Here is a 17,435-nt window from a genome sequence, read left to right as displayed (position 1 = left end):
CTTTTGATTATTTAATTAAGGCAAACATGCTATGGCTGTTGTAAATACGAGATTTAGATATTTTGTAAGATTTTAAAATAATGCATTTCTCATACATAGGCATGGTGGCATGTAACATCGTAGTAAAGTCTACCTCAACACTTCACCCTATTGGTCAACAGGTGAAACGACTTCTGACACGCCCACAAAGTCTGTCCAGGACGGGGCTATAACTGGCGGCCACTACAGTCATCAGGGCTTATATCGTTTGGTTAGACTTGGATTGCTACATAGCGTTAGATGTTTTGGGGTAAATATTTCAGCTTCGTTTGCCTTACTGAATTTGGACAGGTGTAAAAGGTGAAGTAAAATAACATTTTATAATGGCTCTCGCTGATGCGATGCTGCCGTCGATTATTACGTTTTCCAGCAGTAAGACGATGGAGGAAAGACAGTCTGCAATTGTCCATGTAAGTGTACTTCTTTCCCCGATGTAATTTCTTCAACAGAAACTAGCTGAAAATACAAAGTTGATAGCATAGTGTGCAATTTTAATTATAATGCTTGCTTTTCTTTTGTTTATTTAGCCATTGTATTTGCACGAGACAAATATACCCACTGGGCAAAAACTGGTTTAACGTTGTTTCCACGTTATTTCAACCCAAAAAATGCAATGTGATGACTTTGAATCAGCGTGGAAAACTGATTGGATTTGAAAAAAGTAATCAACCTAAGGAAATTTCGTAATTATCCCCAACTTTTAACCTAAATCCAAATACATGGTGACATTTTTGGTTGATTTTAGTTGATTTCATGTTAGTTGACTCAAACAAAGGTAAATCAAAACTGACGTCTGTGCCCAGTGGGTATAGCCTATATAGGCTACACAAAGAAAAACCCACAACTGTTTTGGAAAGAGGTTCTTGACTGAAACCATATTTAAATGACAATGTCGTTTTATTTACATTATAGGACTGGAAAGTGGATGGTTGCAATACCAGCACAACAGGTGATGACTTGAGATCCCAGATTGAAGTGGAGCTCAGTATCGTTGAATCACCTGCAGTGACCAGAGATGAAGATGACCTGGGGAAATTCTTGGATTTAGAGTTCATTTTATCCAACACCATTGGATCTGAAAGTGGAACCAATAACAACTCATCTCAACAGTCGTGCTCATACTCACTGCCTGAGTCGCCGGAAAGCTGCAGCACGGGGCATGACAGCGACGGTTCTCAGCTCACACCCAATGCTTACGGCAGCTATAACTTCAACACAAGTCCTGGGCACAGTCTGGTAGCCGAGCTGCTAACCCCAGAGATGAACTATCAGAGCGACACTCTGCTAGACTACAGGCTGAAGCAGCCTGCCACTGACAGGCGGGAGTACACTGAACTGCGTGCCTTGAATATAGCCACTGCCACTCCAGTCCACTTACAAGTGACCAACTCTCATCCCATGGGATACAAAATAAAGACAGAAAACACTGAGCAGTCGTGCATGATGGCAGGTGACTTCATAGGACACATGTATGATGAGAAACACATGCGTTCCCTGCACACAGAGTTCGCGCACCATCAACTTGCTGTTCAGGGGTTTGCACCTCATGGCATGCAACAGAGTGTGTCCCGAGATGGGATGGGGAGCAAAGACTGTCACTTGGCAGAGATGAACTCTCATCAGCATACTAACATGGCACACCCGCAACAGTATGAGCCATATCCACCGCAGTACATGCATCACCAAGGTGCGCTACAGTATCATGGACAGTACAGGATGTTCAGGGAGCCCATGCGGGTGCACCACCCGTCCATGCCGGGGGTGATATTGACCCCACCATCATCGCCACTTTTGGAGTTCTACGCACCAGAAGATAGCAAACCCAAACGGGGACGCCGGTCTTGGGCGAGAAAGCGCACAGCGACTCACAGCTGTGAATTCCCTGGATGTGGGAAGACCTACACCAAGAGTTCCCATCTAAAGGCTCACATGCGAACACACACAGGTAATTACACATTTAATTTACTATATAACCTATATGTTCTTCTGTTTTGTTGGAATCTATCTGCAATTCCCCCCCCCCCCCCAAAAAAATGACATAGACACTAGCCTATTATGCACGAAAATCTAACTGTATTGTCCTTGTAATCCACAGGTGAGAAACCATACCATTGCAATTGGGAAGGCTGTGGTTGGAAATTTGCGAGGTCTGACGAGCTGACTCGTCACTATAGAAAGCACACCGGTCAGAGGCCTTTCCAGTGCCACCTGTGTGAGAGGGCCTTCTCGCGCTCAGATCACCTCGCACTGCACATGAAGAGGCACATGTAAACAGAGACAGTTGGATCTGACTTTGAACGTTCTATTTTTCTATCATGGCGATAGACCGGACATGACATGTAAATGCTTGTACATACTATCATTCTCTTCTAAATGATGGTAGTACAATATTTAAGGAAAAGGAGAGCCTTTCTTGCTTACTCTTACATTTAAATTATTGAGTGTTGATGACTGCTGATGGTTGCTATTTTGGCTTTTGAAATAAAACACTGAACAAGGGCTGGCTGTAGCCTACCCAATATTTTTTGTACATATGCCTACATGTAAAGGGACATTTTGTTTTCTATCACTTACGCCTACTGCATAACTTTGATACTTTGTTGCTGTTTACAAGAATCAACACACTTTCAATGGTTTTCTGTAGTTTTTACAATAAAATGGTGTGCATTTCAAAACAAATGTTTTTTTTCTATTTAATTGTTTGAATGCGTAGGCTTATTATGCTTCTCAAAGTGCTCTTAATTAAATCAGGTACTCAACACTGCCTTTCAATGTATACAAAATGATGCTAAAGTTGTAAGGAAATATTCTCCCAAAACTGTACTAGAAATACTTGAAGCTCTGGGAAAATATTATCAACTCTGTAAGTGCAATATAGTTTTGTAAAATCATAAAGACAAAGTGTTACAAGAGCTCTGTGTTTTATGAAAATAAAATGGAAATTAATAATTGTTTTAATTTTTCGTTTGACATGAATAGTGTTAAGATTACAGTATCCAACAAAGGTCTGGCCAAGAAATCGAAACACTCTCATAAAGGGCATACATTTTTATAACACTGGGTCTAGGATGAGTTCTGACGTCCCCTTTGTTATAGTGACAGGCAACACTTTTATTGAAGCTTCCTAAGACAAGCCTAAGGACATACTACTGAACATGGCCCATAGTATACTGTAGATCTAAAATTATATTATTTACACACCTTCACAGACAATTAGCAGGCATTTTATGACGCCCCATAAAGTACACTGCATTGAAGTTTTAACTTTAGTCTACGCAGCACAAGTTCTGAGCACAGTGATTTTAAGAACTATAGGTTGGATACTTCCCTACTTCTCACCCGCCAATGTAATTTAATTATTTCAAAGCCAAACTGAAGAGATGTCATAGCAATAGTTAGGCCTATATTTACAGTAATACACTGTAATAAGGTGGATATTGGGTGTCACTATCATGGTTGGCTGTACAGATGGCGATTGTCGCCCTCTCCTGTTCATTTGACCGACTTGCATTTATTAGGCACTTAAAAGTGAAGTATGTTGTCAATTCTATCATCTACCTCATGAGGGCAGTCTTGTACCATTGCACTGATGTAACCAAGCTGTAACACCAGAATTCACTCGAGCCAAGTCAAAGCAAGAATATTACTCCTTCCTTGGTCTTTGTATTCAAGAAAAGTATTATCTTTGTTCACCTTAATCTCCAAAATTACATTAACTAATACACTAATCTAAACACAAACACATTTCCTGACAAGGCAGTCCTTACCAAAACTGTTGATCCACATTGTAATAATATTGCAAGTATAATGTGGTCTCATTTTTCATTTTACTTCCCATTACCTCCACATATGAATGGGCTAAAGTTCAAAAGTGTTTCTGGTCCATATGTGGAACTAGAATTGTATGTTGTAGGTATTCTAAACTCTGATCCCAAACAAGGTGGCGTGTGTCTTAAGTCAATTGGGACTTCTGTGTCAACGTAACATTTCCTCCGCCCCTTGCCTGCTATGTGGCCTACATTGAGCTGAATAATACAACTCTGTCTGAAATATGGGTGGTTCAACCTGGATTTTACTTAGCATAGTGTGGGGAATACAATGTTTACTTTAGCTGTGTCCCTTCCCTTCCAACAGATAGGCATCCTAAGTGACTGGGTAACTGGGTTGCTTGTCTATTACTCTTAAGGTTGCAGGGAATAAGGATGTGTATAATAATTTAACGTCCCCCAAATATAGGCCTAACTATATCTTATCCTTTTTGGACAGTTGACTGTACCATTCAATAACTGTGTCAAAAAGTTGAGGTAGACATATGGTCATAAGTGTTAAAACACAATACTTCTCATTTTACAGTAATAACATAAATCTTCTAGAAGCCATGTATTGACACAGTCAAAGCGACGGCAGATTTTAACTCATGAATATACAGTGACTTCGGAAAATATTCAGACCCCTTGACTTTTTCCACATTTTGTTACAGCAAGGGAGGGCAAAGTACGGCTCGCTGGGCACTTCAATCCGGCCCGCGAGATACCAATTTCGTGGTATCCAATTGGTAGTTACAGTCTTGTCCCATCGCTGCAACTCCCGTACTCGGGAGAGGTGAAGGCCGAGAGCCGTGCGTCCTCTGAAACACGACCCAGCAAAGCCACACTGCTTCTTGACACAATGCCTGGTTAACCCAGAAGCCAGCTGCACCAATGTGTAAGAGGAAACACTACACCTGGTGTTTCCTCCTGCCACAGGAGTCACTAGAGTGCGATGGGACAAGGAAATCTCGGCCTGCCAAACCCACTCCTAACCCGGATGACGCTGGGCCAATTGTGCACCGCCTCATGGGTCTCCCAGTCATGGCCAGCTGTGACACAGCCTAGGATTGAACCAGGGTCTGTAGTGACGCCTCAAGCACTGCAATCCACTCGGGAGGCCGAGTGGCGCAGACAATTGGTCCCCTAAAACATGCGGCCCTCCGTTGAATTTCAAAATCCCAATGTGGCCCTCGAGCCAAAACGGTTGCCCACCCCTGCGTTACAGCCTTATTCTAAAATCAATTCAATATTTTTTCCTCATCAATCTACGCACAATACCCCCTAATGACAAAGAAAAACAGGTTCAGACATTTTTGCTAATTTATTAAAAATTAAAAAACGAAAATATAACATTTACATATTTAAATATTCAGACCCTTTACTCAGTACTTTGTTGAAGCACCATTGGCAGCGATTATAGCCTTGAGTCTTCTTGGGTATGACCCTACAAGCTTGGCACACCTGTATTCGGGGAGTTTCTCACATTCTTCTCTGCAGATCATTTCAAGCTATGTCAGGTTGGAAGGGGATCGTTGCTGCACAGCTATTTTCAGGTCTCTCCAGAGATGTTAGATCGGGTTCAAGTCCAGGCTCTGGGTCACTCAAGGACATTCAGAGACTTGTCCCAAAGCCACTCCTGCTTTGTCTTGGCTGTGTGCTTAGGGTCATTGTCCTGTTGGAAGGTGAACCTTCACCCCAGTCTGAGGTCCGAGCTCTCTGAAGCAGGTTTTCATCAAGGATTTCTCTGTACTCTGCTCTGTTCATCTTTGCCTCGGTCCTCCCAGTACCTGCGCTGAAAAACATCCCCACAGCATGATGCTGCCACCGCCATGCTTCACCGTAGGGATGGTGCCATGATTCTTCTTAACGTGACGCTTGGCATTCAGGCCAAAGAGTTCAATCTTGGTTTCATCAGACCAGAGAATCTTGTTTCTCATGGCCTGAGAGTCTTTAGGTGCCTTTTCACAAACTCCAAGCAGGCTGTCATGTGCCTTTTACTAAGGAGTGGCTTCCGTCTGCCCACTCTACCATAAAGGCCTGATTGGTTGAGTGCTGCAGAGATGGTTGTCCTTCTGAAAGGTTCTCCCATCTCCGCAGAGGAACTCTAGAGCTCTCTCAGAGTCACCATCAGGTTCTTGGTCACCTCCCTGACCAAGGCCCTTTCCCCCCGATTGCTCAGTTTGGCCGGGCGGCCAGCTCTAGGAAGAGTCTTGGTGGTTCCAAATTTCTTCCATTTAAGAATGATGGAGGTCACTGTGTTCTTGGGGACCTTCAATGCTGCATAAAATGTTATGGTACCCTTCCCCAGATCTGTGCCTCGACACAATCCTGTCTCAGAGAGCTCTACGGACAATTCCTTCGACCTCATGGCATGGTTTTTGCTCTGACATGCTCTGTGAACTGTGGGACCTTATATAGACAGATGTGTGCCTTTTTACATCTGTTCAATCAGTTTAATTTACCACAGGTGGACTCTAATCAAGTTGTAGAAACATCTCATGGATGATCAATGGAAACAGGATGCACCTGAGCTCAATTTTGAGTCTCATAGGAAAGGGTCTGAATACTTATGTAAATAAGGTATTTCTGTTTTTATTTTTAATACATTTGCTAAAAAAAATGTAACCTGTTTTTTGTTTTGTCATTGTGGGGTACTGTGTGTAGATTGCTGAGGATTTTTTATTTATTTAATCAATTTTAGAATAAGTCTGTAATGTAACAAAATGTGGAAGAAGTCAAGGGGTCTGAATACTTTCCGAAGGCAATGTACACTGTTTGGGGTTGTGGCTTGTTGTCATGGAGGCCCTGTTATGGTTTCATTTGTTTACGTAACAGAGGAATCTTGAGCTGGGTCAACTCCGCACTAGGTCAGAAGCTAAACTAACCAGTGAGGTGGGTACAGCTCTGACCAGGCAACCCAATGACATTCACATTTTCCCTTTTATATTTACATACTTCAATAATATGTTTATTACACATGGGATTGAATCCAAATGGAAAATATTTTAGTTATTCTACTCTGAGTGGTCAGTAAACTACTGTAGCTGAGGAATACTGTTTTTGATATCATAGTAAAAGACTATGTAAGTGTTGATGCTGGTAGAGACGAGAAGCAGGTACAGGGAGTGAACATTTAATTATCAACGGACATGACATGGAACAGGACAGCGTTTGGACAAGAACAAATAACGACATTAATGCAGACACAGGGAACAAACGGGGAGCAGACAGTTATAGACGGGGCAATCAACAAAGGGAGTCCAATGAGCGCTGCTGCATGTAGGGGTGCCACCCGGCCAGCATCCCGGAGTAGCCTCTTCACTGTTGACGTTGACACTGGTGTTTTGCGGGTACTATTTAATGAAGCTGCCAGTTGAGGACTTGTGAGGCATCTGTTTCTCAAACTAGACACTCTAATGTACTTGTCCTCTTGCTCAGTTGTGCACCGGGGCCCACCTCCCACTCCTCTTTCTATTTTGGTTAGAGCCAGTTTGCGCTGTTCTGTGAAGGGAGTAGTACACAGCATTGTACGAGATCTTCAGTTTCTTGGCAATTTCTCACATGGGATTGCCTTCATTTCTCAGAACAAGAATAGACTGACAAGTTTCAGAAGAAAGTTATTTGTTTCTGGCTATTTTGAGCCTGTATTCGAACCCACAACTGCTGATAATCCAGATACTCAACAACTGCTGATAATCCAGATACTCAACTAGTCTAAAGAAGGCCAGTTTGATTGCTTCTTTAATCAGGACAACATGTTTTCAGCTGTGCCAACATAATTGCAAAAGGGTTTTCTAATGATTAATTAGCCTTTTAAAACAATAAACTTGGATTAGCTAACACAACGTGCCATTGGAACACAGGAGTGATGGTTGCTGATAATGGGCCTCTGTTTGCCAATGTAGATATTCCATAAAAAATCTGCCGTTTCCTGCTACAATAGTCATTTACAACATTAACAATGTCTACACTGTCTTTCTGATCAATTTGATGTTTCTTTCAAAAACAAGGACATTTCTTAGTGACCTCAAACTTTTGAACGGTAGTGTATATCTATGTCAATGAAGAAGGCATTATATCACATTCAACAGTTTTTTATTAAAATGTAAGGTCAAATATCAAATCCTTTCTGGGTAACAATTAAGTACCTTACTGTGATTGTTTTCAATTAAAATTGTCAAAAAATAATAATAAATGCTTCTTAGCAAAGATCAATTTCTCAAGCAAGAATTTTGCTAGGACTGTCAGGGAGTGTTTTGAGTGGGGAGGGGGAAACTGAAAACTAGCTGTTATTGTCAGTGAGTTTTGGAACTCACTTTCTTGTTGGTCTATTTGCTAATTTACAACCTAGTCAACCTGGTCAAAACTCCATCCCACCAAATGGGCTGAAATTGAATGTGGTCTTTTCAAACAGCTCTTACGCTAAAATGGCATTATTATAATTTTCACAATTTCACAGGATTATTCTAACCTCATAGTGTTGGAACTATATATAAAACACAGGGACATATTTTTGGGGACGACACTGGGCCTTTAACTTCTTATGGGTACCTGGGATGGTAGCGTCCCACCTGGCCAACATCCAGTGAAATTGCAGAGCGCAAAATTCAACAATACTAAATTCAAATATTTAACATTCTTGAAAATATATGTGTTATACATCAAAATAAAGCTTAACTTCTTGTTAATCCAGCCGCTGTGTCAGATTTCAAAAAAGGCTTTACAGCGAAAGCATACCATGCGATTATCTGAGGACAGCGCCCAGCACACAAAACATTACATACAGTTACCAGGCAAGTAGATTAGTCAACAAAAGTCAGAAATAGCAATACAATGAATCACTTACCTTTGATGATCTTCGTATGGTTGCACTCACAAGACTCCCTGTTACACAATAAATGTTTGTTTTGTTCGATAAAGTCCCTCTTTATATCCAAAAATACAGTAGAGCACAGTAGAGTTTAGTTCAGTAGAGTACAGTAGAGAATAGTACAGTGAAGTATAGTAAAGTACAGTATAGTACAATAAAATACATTATACTGTACTTTACTCTACTGCTGCTCTACTGTACTGTACTGGACATCTGTGGATGCTGAAATCAAAGCCGGTCCAGACTACAAAATTACGTCTGTTGACGTTGAAATCAAGGCCAGGGTGGACAGACCAAATTTCAATGTCTTTTCATGTGACAGTTGGACTGTGCTCACTTGGCACCTGTCTCTCTCCACCGTCTTTTTAGCCTGCGAATGTCATTCTCGTACATCATTCCATGACAAATGGTGGTTCAATTACAATGCATAGTAGCCTACTACTACATAGTACGTTTTGCTGTTTCTAGCCACCTGATTTCACACAAAGGAGCTTTCACATTCTCTTCAGCATGTGCACGCAAGCCTGTTCCAAAAGCATGTCAGGCAAGCTACATGACCTATCAGTGTAATATTCATGAACGATAGTATCTCTTATCATTGTCATTATTCATAATCAAATCAAAGTTTAGTGGCCGCGAAAAATCCAGAAAAATAAGAAAATAAATTATATAGGATGAGCCATGACTAGAAAACAGTATATACATATAAAGTGAGTGAAACAGTATGTAAACATTATTAAGTGACTAATGCTCAATGACTATGTACATCGGCCGACAGTCTCTAAGGTGCATGGTAGAGTATCGGGTGGTAGCCTGCTAGTAACAGTGACTAAGGTTCAGGGCAGGGTACTAGGTGGTAGACTGCTAGTAACAGTGACTAAGGTTCAGGGCAGGGTACTAGGTGGTAGCCTGCTAGTAACAGTGACTAAGGTTCAGGGCAGGGTACTGGGCGGAGGTCAGCTAGTGTTTAACAGTCTGGTGGCCTGGAGATAAAAGCTGTTTCTCAATCTCTCGGTTCCAGTTCATCATTTGTAGTGGATACTGGATCAAACTGTGGCGAATGGATTAATGCACGCGCTGCTGCTCATCACTCAAGACTGAAATTATAGACGGAGCAATTATTGAAATGATGTTAGTAAAAGGTGGGGCATATTTTGAAAGAAGAGGAAGGCTCAAGACAAGGTGATGAAACTCCGAAAATTCTACATTGATATTTAGCCACCATATGTTCACGACACCACGCTATGGTAAGCTATCAATGACACAAACCATTCAAATAAGATGTTCATACATTGTTATAGCTAGCTAGTTGTTTTGCCACATTCAGTAGTTTGAATAGAGGCGTCAATCAACCTTATTAGCCCACAGTAAAGACAAGGGCTAGTAGGCTTGCCATGTCTGGATGCTATAAATATGTTAATGCTTCAATATTGGCTTTCCTGAAGATACTTGAAATTAGCTTGCTATCTAACGTTAGTTGTTTACTCAGAGAATGATACATATTTGTTTAACAATGATGTGATACCGACGTTTCAACGCTTGCCCATTACGTTGTGTCCCTGTTCAACGAAAACTCAAGTGACTTTATCTCCAACTATTCACTTGCTAGCTAAGTCTATTTTTGAATGAATGAACTGAAGATACAGTGGTGTCTTAGTTACTGATACAAAATGCAACACCAAATGTAACATTACGTGGCGGTGTGTCAGCTAACGTTACTTTCCTGGTTGTTGTGCTTCTGTGGGTTTTGTCGCTGAGAGAATCTTGAGCAACCATTACATGATGTCAGGGCTTCATCAGAGGAAGTCACTGTGCAACGTTGAACATTTCTCAAAAAGTTAGTTCAAGAAGTCTACAAACATTTTAAAGGCACATTCTGCCATTTCAACAACATGACACTGTTTGGTAACCTGAGGAATTGGTCTGGGTCAAGCCTAGGGAAATAGCGTGGCCATGCTCATCATCGTCACTCTCTAATTCATAGATATATTCTAATGTAGAGATGAAAGGTTTGAGCCTTAGTTTTATTAGACATATTTTGGAGCTTGTTTCTTTACAAACACTCAACTGACAGAAAAAAAAACAACAATGGAGTAATACAGTCTGAGATCTTGGGTTATCATTTAAATTAGTATAATTTCATTTGTTGACATGACCATGGGACAGCAGAACATATTAGACTGTAGCTTTAACTAAACACCTGGAACCCCCATGGATATTTGTGAATCTCCCCCAATTTAATGTGTAATTTAGTGTAATTTATTATCTATAGTGACAGTAATCTTTATGGTTTTTGTCAGGGTTTTTGTCTATATCCATACTCACTCTAATGCGTGTGAAAAAGCTGGGAAATAGCCTATGTCAATAGTAGCTCTACCATACATGCCTGTATGCAACCCAGCCCCCCTCACCTTCACAGCAGGGCCTCTCTCACACCCAATTCTAGGGTCTGCTCTTTGTCGCCTAACTTTTATCACAACCAAAATAGCTAGCTAAAATGTCTTGTGAACATTTTCAAATGTCCCAAACATATTTTAGTTTGTGACTGTTATTATCATTTATTAGCAGTGTGATTTTTCAATAGGCCTATTTCTTCTGCGCTGCTGCTGTGAAGTGGTGCTACCCCCAGAGGTCAATGTTGCCATTGTAAATGTGATGGTGTTTTATAGCACTAGTTACTTTTCTAAAGAAAAAATAACACAGCAAATGTTTTTGTGAACTTTGTCAACGTTCAAAAAAGAAAGAATGGATGATATTTCAACAGTTTAGACGGAAACCACTACAACACTATGAACTGGATTGGAATGAATACTATGAGGTTTATTTTCCAAATTCCCAAAATACTTGATCACACTTTACCTTTGGAAATGAACAGGTACAGGTACTTTAACTAGCCCACTGTTATGGCTTGTGAATGTTTCCTTCATGTAGGTTTCTTTCATTTAAATATTCACCCTAAATGCCACCTTGTTTCCAAATGCCAAAAATACTCTACAATAATACTTTGTCAAACTTCACCGTAGAAAATTGACAGGTCTAACCTAACTATGGTTTGTGTTTTATTTTATTTTAGTAAAAAAATGTATACATTCCTCATCACTTACAATAAGTCCTTCAGCAACCTCTCACACAACATACAGAATGCATCCATCACAAAGATCTGTATCTAAATGTTAGTTTTGCGTAGATCTATTAATTATCAGCTAGGTTTATTTTCTAAAGTATTCTCTAATAACAGTCCTTTGCCAAACTGCCACAAATGACCATTAAAGATGTCAAAGTCCTGGCTTCAATATTAATGTTGTTCCAGTTCAGTCATAGAACTCGGAAGACATTCATTCATTATTTTGTTTCCTTGCAGTAGCATAATAAAATAATAATAATAATAAGGTAATAATAATACATGGGATTTAATGCATATTTCAACAACAAAAAAAGACACTGTACATCAACACTGTACGGTAGGTGTCCTATCAGTTCCCACCTAGTTGTCATGTCTCGTTTCTCCCACTTAGCTATGAGTTAGGACTAGCTCAACTAAATTATTGTCTTCTTAAGTGGAAATGTTATACAATATTGTACCTCTGTAGCTCAGTTGGTAGAGCATGGCGCTTGTAAGGCCAGGATCGATTCCCAGGATCACCCAAATGTAACAAAATGTATGCACGCATGACTGGAAGTTGCATTGGATTAAATTGTCTGCTAAATGGCATTTATTATTGTTGTTATAGCCTACTGTTAAGACACATTAGGAAGAATTTGACCTCTTTTATGCTTATGTTATGCTTATTTGTCCATTGTTTGAAAGCTAGTAGGCCTAATATCCACACATTGTAGGAGTTTATATCCTCTGAGGGGAGGCTGGCAGGAAAACGTTGACATTAAATGGTTTACATACATACTGTACTAGCATGTAGGGCCTAGGTCGGGGCCTAAACACCACTGTTGTGGAGAAAGTCTTGACCAGGTGCATAGAATGTGAACTGATACCATTGGCCAGCTGGCCCTGCACTGGCATTCTGAAGACATTCCTCTGACAGAAATAGCCTGCTTCCACTACCCAGAGTTTAGCTACATGTTTTGTAGTTTCTGTCTCCAGAACTCAACTTTCTGGAGCTGATGTAAGCTAATATTTTGCATTTAATTCGTATTTATGCTGACGTACAGTACCAGTCAAAAGTTTGGACACACCTACTCATTCAAGGGAGTTTCGTTATTTTTACTATTTTCTACATTGTAGAAGAATAATAGTGAAGACATCAAAACGTTGAAATAACCCATATGGAATCATGTAGTAACCAAAAAAGTGTTAACCTCTCTCGGGTATGTGGGACGAAATCAAGTGTCAAATTAATACTTTCTGAAGGCACTGTAAGTGCTACACTGCCTTTAAACCTTACGCTACACTATGCTGAAGACCTGTTACATAAACATTGTTGATATAGGCCTAAATCAAAGACATTTGTAGTAGGCCTAATTTTTATCAGATAATTTGGATTGTGCCACTAGTTATGCTACGACACAAGTAGTCTACTCTTACATAAGGCCACATTAAAACTCGACAATGCACTAAATAAAAACCATGAAATGAATCCGAATACAGCGTGTAGCCTAGACCTATTGAGTAGCCTACATTTCACTTATCACAGTGTGTGAATGAGGAGAGTGTCTCCGTGACACTCACTACTGCATTGTAGGAAGACGCCCAAGATGAGGGATGGGTGAGAGACGGACACACTGTAAGCCCTAATGGAAATTTCCCAAAGCTTTATAATTAAACTGAAGGGAGACTGCCGTATCCAATGTGTGCTTTTGCGCCCAAATATTTTATTGTTGTTTTTGGGATGGTGTTAACAGTGCATATCTCACAACTAACCAGACTGGTATGAGAGGGCATCTCAGAATGCCAGGCATGCAATATTATGAGTAGTAGCAGATACCATGTATTTTTTATATAGGCCAACATCCATGTTTTTCTGCCTCAAAATGTAAAATGTCTTTCTTGTTTAGCAAGAAAATGTATTTCTTGTTTAGCATGTCATTCATGCTGGTATGAAAGTATACCCTCATCAGACTGAAAGTCAAACATTAGAATAACCAGCCTGTTTTAGAGGAATGATTCCATAACTTTTTCTAATTAACTGTGAATATGCCAACATTCCATTCAAACAATGCAGTCAATCCCTAGTCATACACTGGCTCAAATCAGTTGATGATAGGACTTAGACTGATCAAATCAAATTTGATTTGTCACATACACATGGTTAGTTAATGCGAATGTAGCGAAATGCTTGTGCTTCTAGTTCCGACCATGCAGTAATATCTCACAAGTAATCTAACCTAACAATTTCACAACAACTACCTTATACACACAAGTGTAAAGGCATGAATGAGAATATGTACATAAAAATAAAAATATATGAATGAGCGATGGCCGAACGGCATAGGCAAGATGCAGTAGATGGTATAGAGTACAGTATATACATATGAGATGAGTAAAGTAGGGTATGTAAACATTATATAAAGTGGCATTGTTTAAAGTGGCTAGTGATACATTTATTACATACATTTTTTCATTATTAAAGTGGCTAGAGATGAGTCAGTATGTTGGCAGCAGCCACTCAATGTTAGTGATGGCTGTTTAACAGTCTGATGGCCTTGAGATAGAAGCTGTTTTTCAGTCTCTCGGTCCCCGCTTTGATGCGCCTGTACTGACCTCGCCTTCTGGATGATAGCGGGCTGAACAGGCAGTGGCTCGGGTAGTTGTTGTCCTTGATGATCTTTTTGGCCTTCATGTGACATCGGGTGGTGTAGGTGTCCTGGAGGGCAGGTAGTTTGCCCCCGGTGATGCGTTGTGTAGACCTCACTACCCTCTGGAGAGCCTAACGGTTGTGGGTGGAGCAGTTGCAATACCAGGCAGTGATATAGCCCGACAGGATGCTCTCGATTGTGCATCTATAAAAGTTTGTGAGTGATTTTGGTGACAAACCAAATTTCTTCAGCCTCCTGAGGTTGAAGAGGAGCTGCTGCACCTTCTTCACCACGCTGTCTGTGTGGATGGACCATTTCAGTTTGTCCGTGATGTGTACGCCGAGGAACTTAAAACTTTCCACCTTCTCCACTACTGTCCCGTCGATGTGGATAGGGGGCTGCTCGCTCTGCTGTTTCCTGAAGTCCACGATCATCTCCTTTGTTTTGTTGACGTTGAGTGTGAGGTTATTTTCCTGACACCACACTCCGAGGGCCCTCACCTCCTTCCTGTAGGCCGTCTCGTCGTTGTTGGTAATCAAGTCTACCACTTTAGTGTCGTCTGCAAACTTGATGATTGAGTTGGAGGCATGCATGGCCACGCAGTCATGGATGAACAGGGAGTACAGGTGAGGGCTGAGAACGCACCCTTGTGGGGCCCCAGTGTTGAGGATCAGCGGGGTGGAGATGTTGTTACCTACCCTCACCACCTGGGGGCGGCCCGTCAGGAAGTCCAGGACCCAGTTGCACAGGGCGGGGTCGAGACCCAGGGTCTCGAGCTTAATGACGAGTTTGGAGGGTACTATGGGGTTAAATGCTGAGCTGTAGTCGATGAACAGCATTCTTACATAGGTATTCCTCTTGTCCAGATGGGTTAGGGCAGTGTGCAGTGTGATTGCGATTGGGGCGGTAAGCAAATTGGAGTGGGTCTAGGGTGTCAGGTAGGGTGGAGGTGATATGGTCCTTGACTAGTCTCTCAAAGCACTTCATGATGACGGAAGTGAGTTCTACGGGGCGATAGTCATTTAGCTCAGTTACCTTAGCTTTCTTGGGAACAGGAACAATGGTGGCCCTCTTGAAGCATGTGGGAACAGCAGACTGGGATAAGGATTGATTGAATATGTCCCTAAACACACCAGCCAGCTGGTCTGCACATGCTCTGAGGACGCGGCTGGGGATTCCGTCTGGGCCGGCAGCCTTGCGAGGGTTAACATGTTTAAATGTTTTACTCACGTTGGCTGCAGTGAAGGAGAGCCCGCAGGTTTTGGTAGCGGGCCGTGTCAGTGGCACTGTATTGTCCTCAAAGCGAGCAAAGAAGTTGTTTAGTATGTCTGGGAGCAAGACATAGTGGTCCGCGACGGGGCTGGTTTTCCTTTTGTAGTTTGTGATTGACTGTAGACCCTGCCACATACCTCTCTGAGCCGTCGAATTGCGACTCTACTTTGTCTCTATACTGACGCTTAGCTTGTTTGATTGCCCTGCGGAGGGAAAAGCTACACTGTTTGTATTCGGTCATGTTTCCGGTCACCTGCCCTGAATAAAAGCAGTGGTTCGCGCTTTCAGTTTTGCGTGAATGCTGCCATCAATCCACGGTTTCTGTTGTATCATATAATAGCACTCATACAGTAGCTTTCCAAGAAAACAAAATCTGAGACATTTATGGTCTGTTTACATATATTTTAGAGGCTATTTGTACAGAAAATGTGTATAAAACCTGTATAAACTGTATTTATAATTACACAACAATATTTTGGGGTGATAGCATTTCTATTACACATTTTTTGATACACCACATGCCTTACTTTAATTTTCCTGCATAAGTAAAGGCAGGAAAGTCATCACCTACAGTATGCCACTATTGCCATTCATTCCAATTAGACTGGTTTTGGATTTTCCTTGACCAACATGGCTGCCATTTTGCCAAATTCTGGAATTTTATGATTATGACATTGGCCCTCTAGTAATTTAATAGGTTCTCTATAGGTATTACCATGTGGGGGGACCTACTTGATGTGCGTAACTCAAACTTTTGCTTAAAGGGTAAGATGCATTCGTTTTTATTCACCAAAGTAACAACACAATGTGGTCAAAGACTTAATTTAGTAATTTAGTGAGTGGCCGAGTGGCGCAGTGGTCTAAGGCACTGCATAGATATTGGATTTTCCCTGATTGTCCCTGATTGGGCCTCAGCCATCAGTCTCTAAGTCTCTGCTCATTTGATCTGCAGTTATGTTTTAGTTGTGTTAGTTGTGTTCTAACCGCTCTTCAGTATTTGGGCTCAAGCATGCCAACCATAGCTGTGCTGATTGGCTGGGCTGGCTAGGCTAATGGCTAACGTTAGTAGGCTAAATAACTAACGTTAGCTGGCTCGCTAGTTTGCTAGCGAAGATACCTGCATATGCCGTAGCATTCGGAAAGTATTCAGACCCCTTCCCTTTTCCCACATTTTTTTATATTACAGCATTATTCTAAAATAGATTAAATAAAATGTTTTTCACGTCAATCTACACACAATACCCCATAATGACAAAGCAAAACAGGTTTTTAGATTTTTTTGCAAATTTAAATAAATAAAAATACCTTATTTACTTAAGTGTTTAGACCCTTTGCTATGAGGCTCGAAATGGAGTTCAGGTGCATCCTGTTTCCATTGATCATTGTTGAGATGTTTCTACAACTTGATTGGAGTCCATCTGTGGTAAATTCAATTGATTGGACATGATGTGGAAAGGCACACGCCTGTCTATATAAGGTCCTACAGTTCACAGTGCATGTCAGAGCTAAAACCATGCCATGAGATCGAAGAAATTGTCCGTGAGCTCCGAGACAGGATTGTGTCGAGGCACAGATCTGGGAAAGGGTACAACATTTTTTCTGCAGCATTGAAGTTCCCCAAGAATACGGTGTCCTCCGTTATTCTTTATTTATTTATTTATTTATTTAACCTTTATTTAACCAGGTAGGCAAGT

At 41.1% G+C, this 17,435-nt stretch overlaps 2 protein-coding genes across 3 annotated transcripts in view; both read left to right on the top strand.

Moving 5' to 3' along the window:
- Window positions 1-219: 219 nt before the first annotated feature.
- On the top strand, window positions 220-2,994 carry klf17 (Kruppel like factor 17). Its single transcript, XM_029704859.1, has 3 exons — window positions 220-449; window positions 952-1,984; window positions 2,135-2,994. The coding sequence occupies exons 1-3, from the start codon at window positions 363-365 to the stop codon at window positions 2,308-2,310; spliced, it is 1,296 nt and encodes a 431-aa protein (XP_029560719.1). The 5' UTR covers window positions 220-362; the 3' UTR covers window positions 2,311-2,994.
- Window positions 2,995-9,656: 6,662 nt separating this feature from the next.
- Window positions 9,657-17,435, top strand: part of slc6a9 (solute carrier family 6 member 9) — a 90,283-nt gene continuing 82,504 nt past the window's right edge. For both annotated transcript variants that reach the window (XM_029704854.1, XM_029704849.1), the window contains exon 1: window positions 9,657-9,965. In XM_029704854.1, coding sequence (XP_029560714.1) covers window positions 9,963-9,965 — 3 coding nt within the window. In that variant the 5' untranslated portion in view covers window positions 9,657-9,962. The remainder of the gene's footprint in view (window positions 9,966-17,435) is intronic.

The sequence above is a fragment of the Salmo trutta genome, chromosome 21 (assembly GCF_901001165.1).
Source record: "Salmo trutta chromosome 21, fSalTru1.1, whole genome shotgun sequence".
Classification (NCBI taxonomy): domain Eukaryota; kingdom Metazoa; phylum Chordata; class Actinopteri; order Salmoniformes; family Salmonidae; genus Salmo; species Salmo trutta.
The sequence above is the reverse complement of the archived record's forward strand: the minus strand, read 5'-3'. Positions and strand labels throughout refer to the sequence as shown.

Bases quoted from the DNA above. Each gene is read 5' to 3' on its own strand.
- klf17 (XM_029704859.1), top strand. From the start codon at position 363: ATGGCTCTCGCTGATGCGATGCTGCCGTCGATTATTACGTTTTCCAGC. The intron at 450-951 runs GTAAGTGTACTT...TTTACATTATAG, and splicing joins GACAGTCTGCAATTGTCCAT to GACTGGAAAGTGGATGGTTG. The intron at 1,985-2,134 runs GTAATTACACAT...TGTAATCCACAG, and splicing joins TCACATGCGAACACACACAG to GTGAGAAACCATACCATTGC.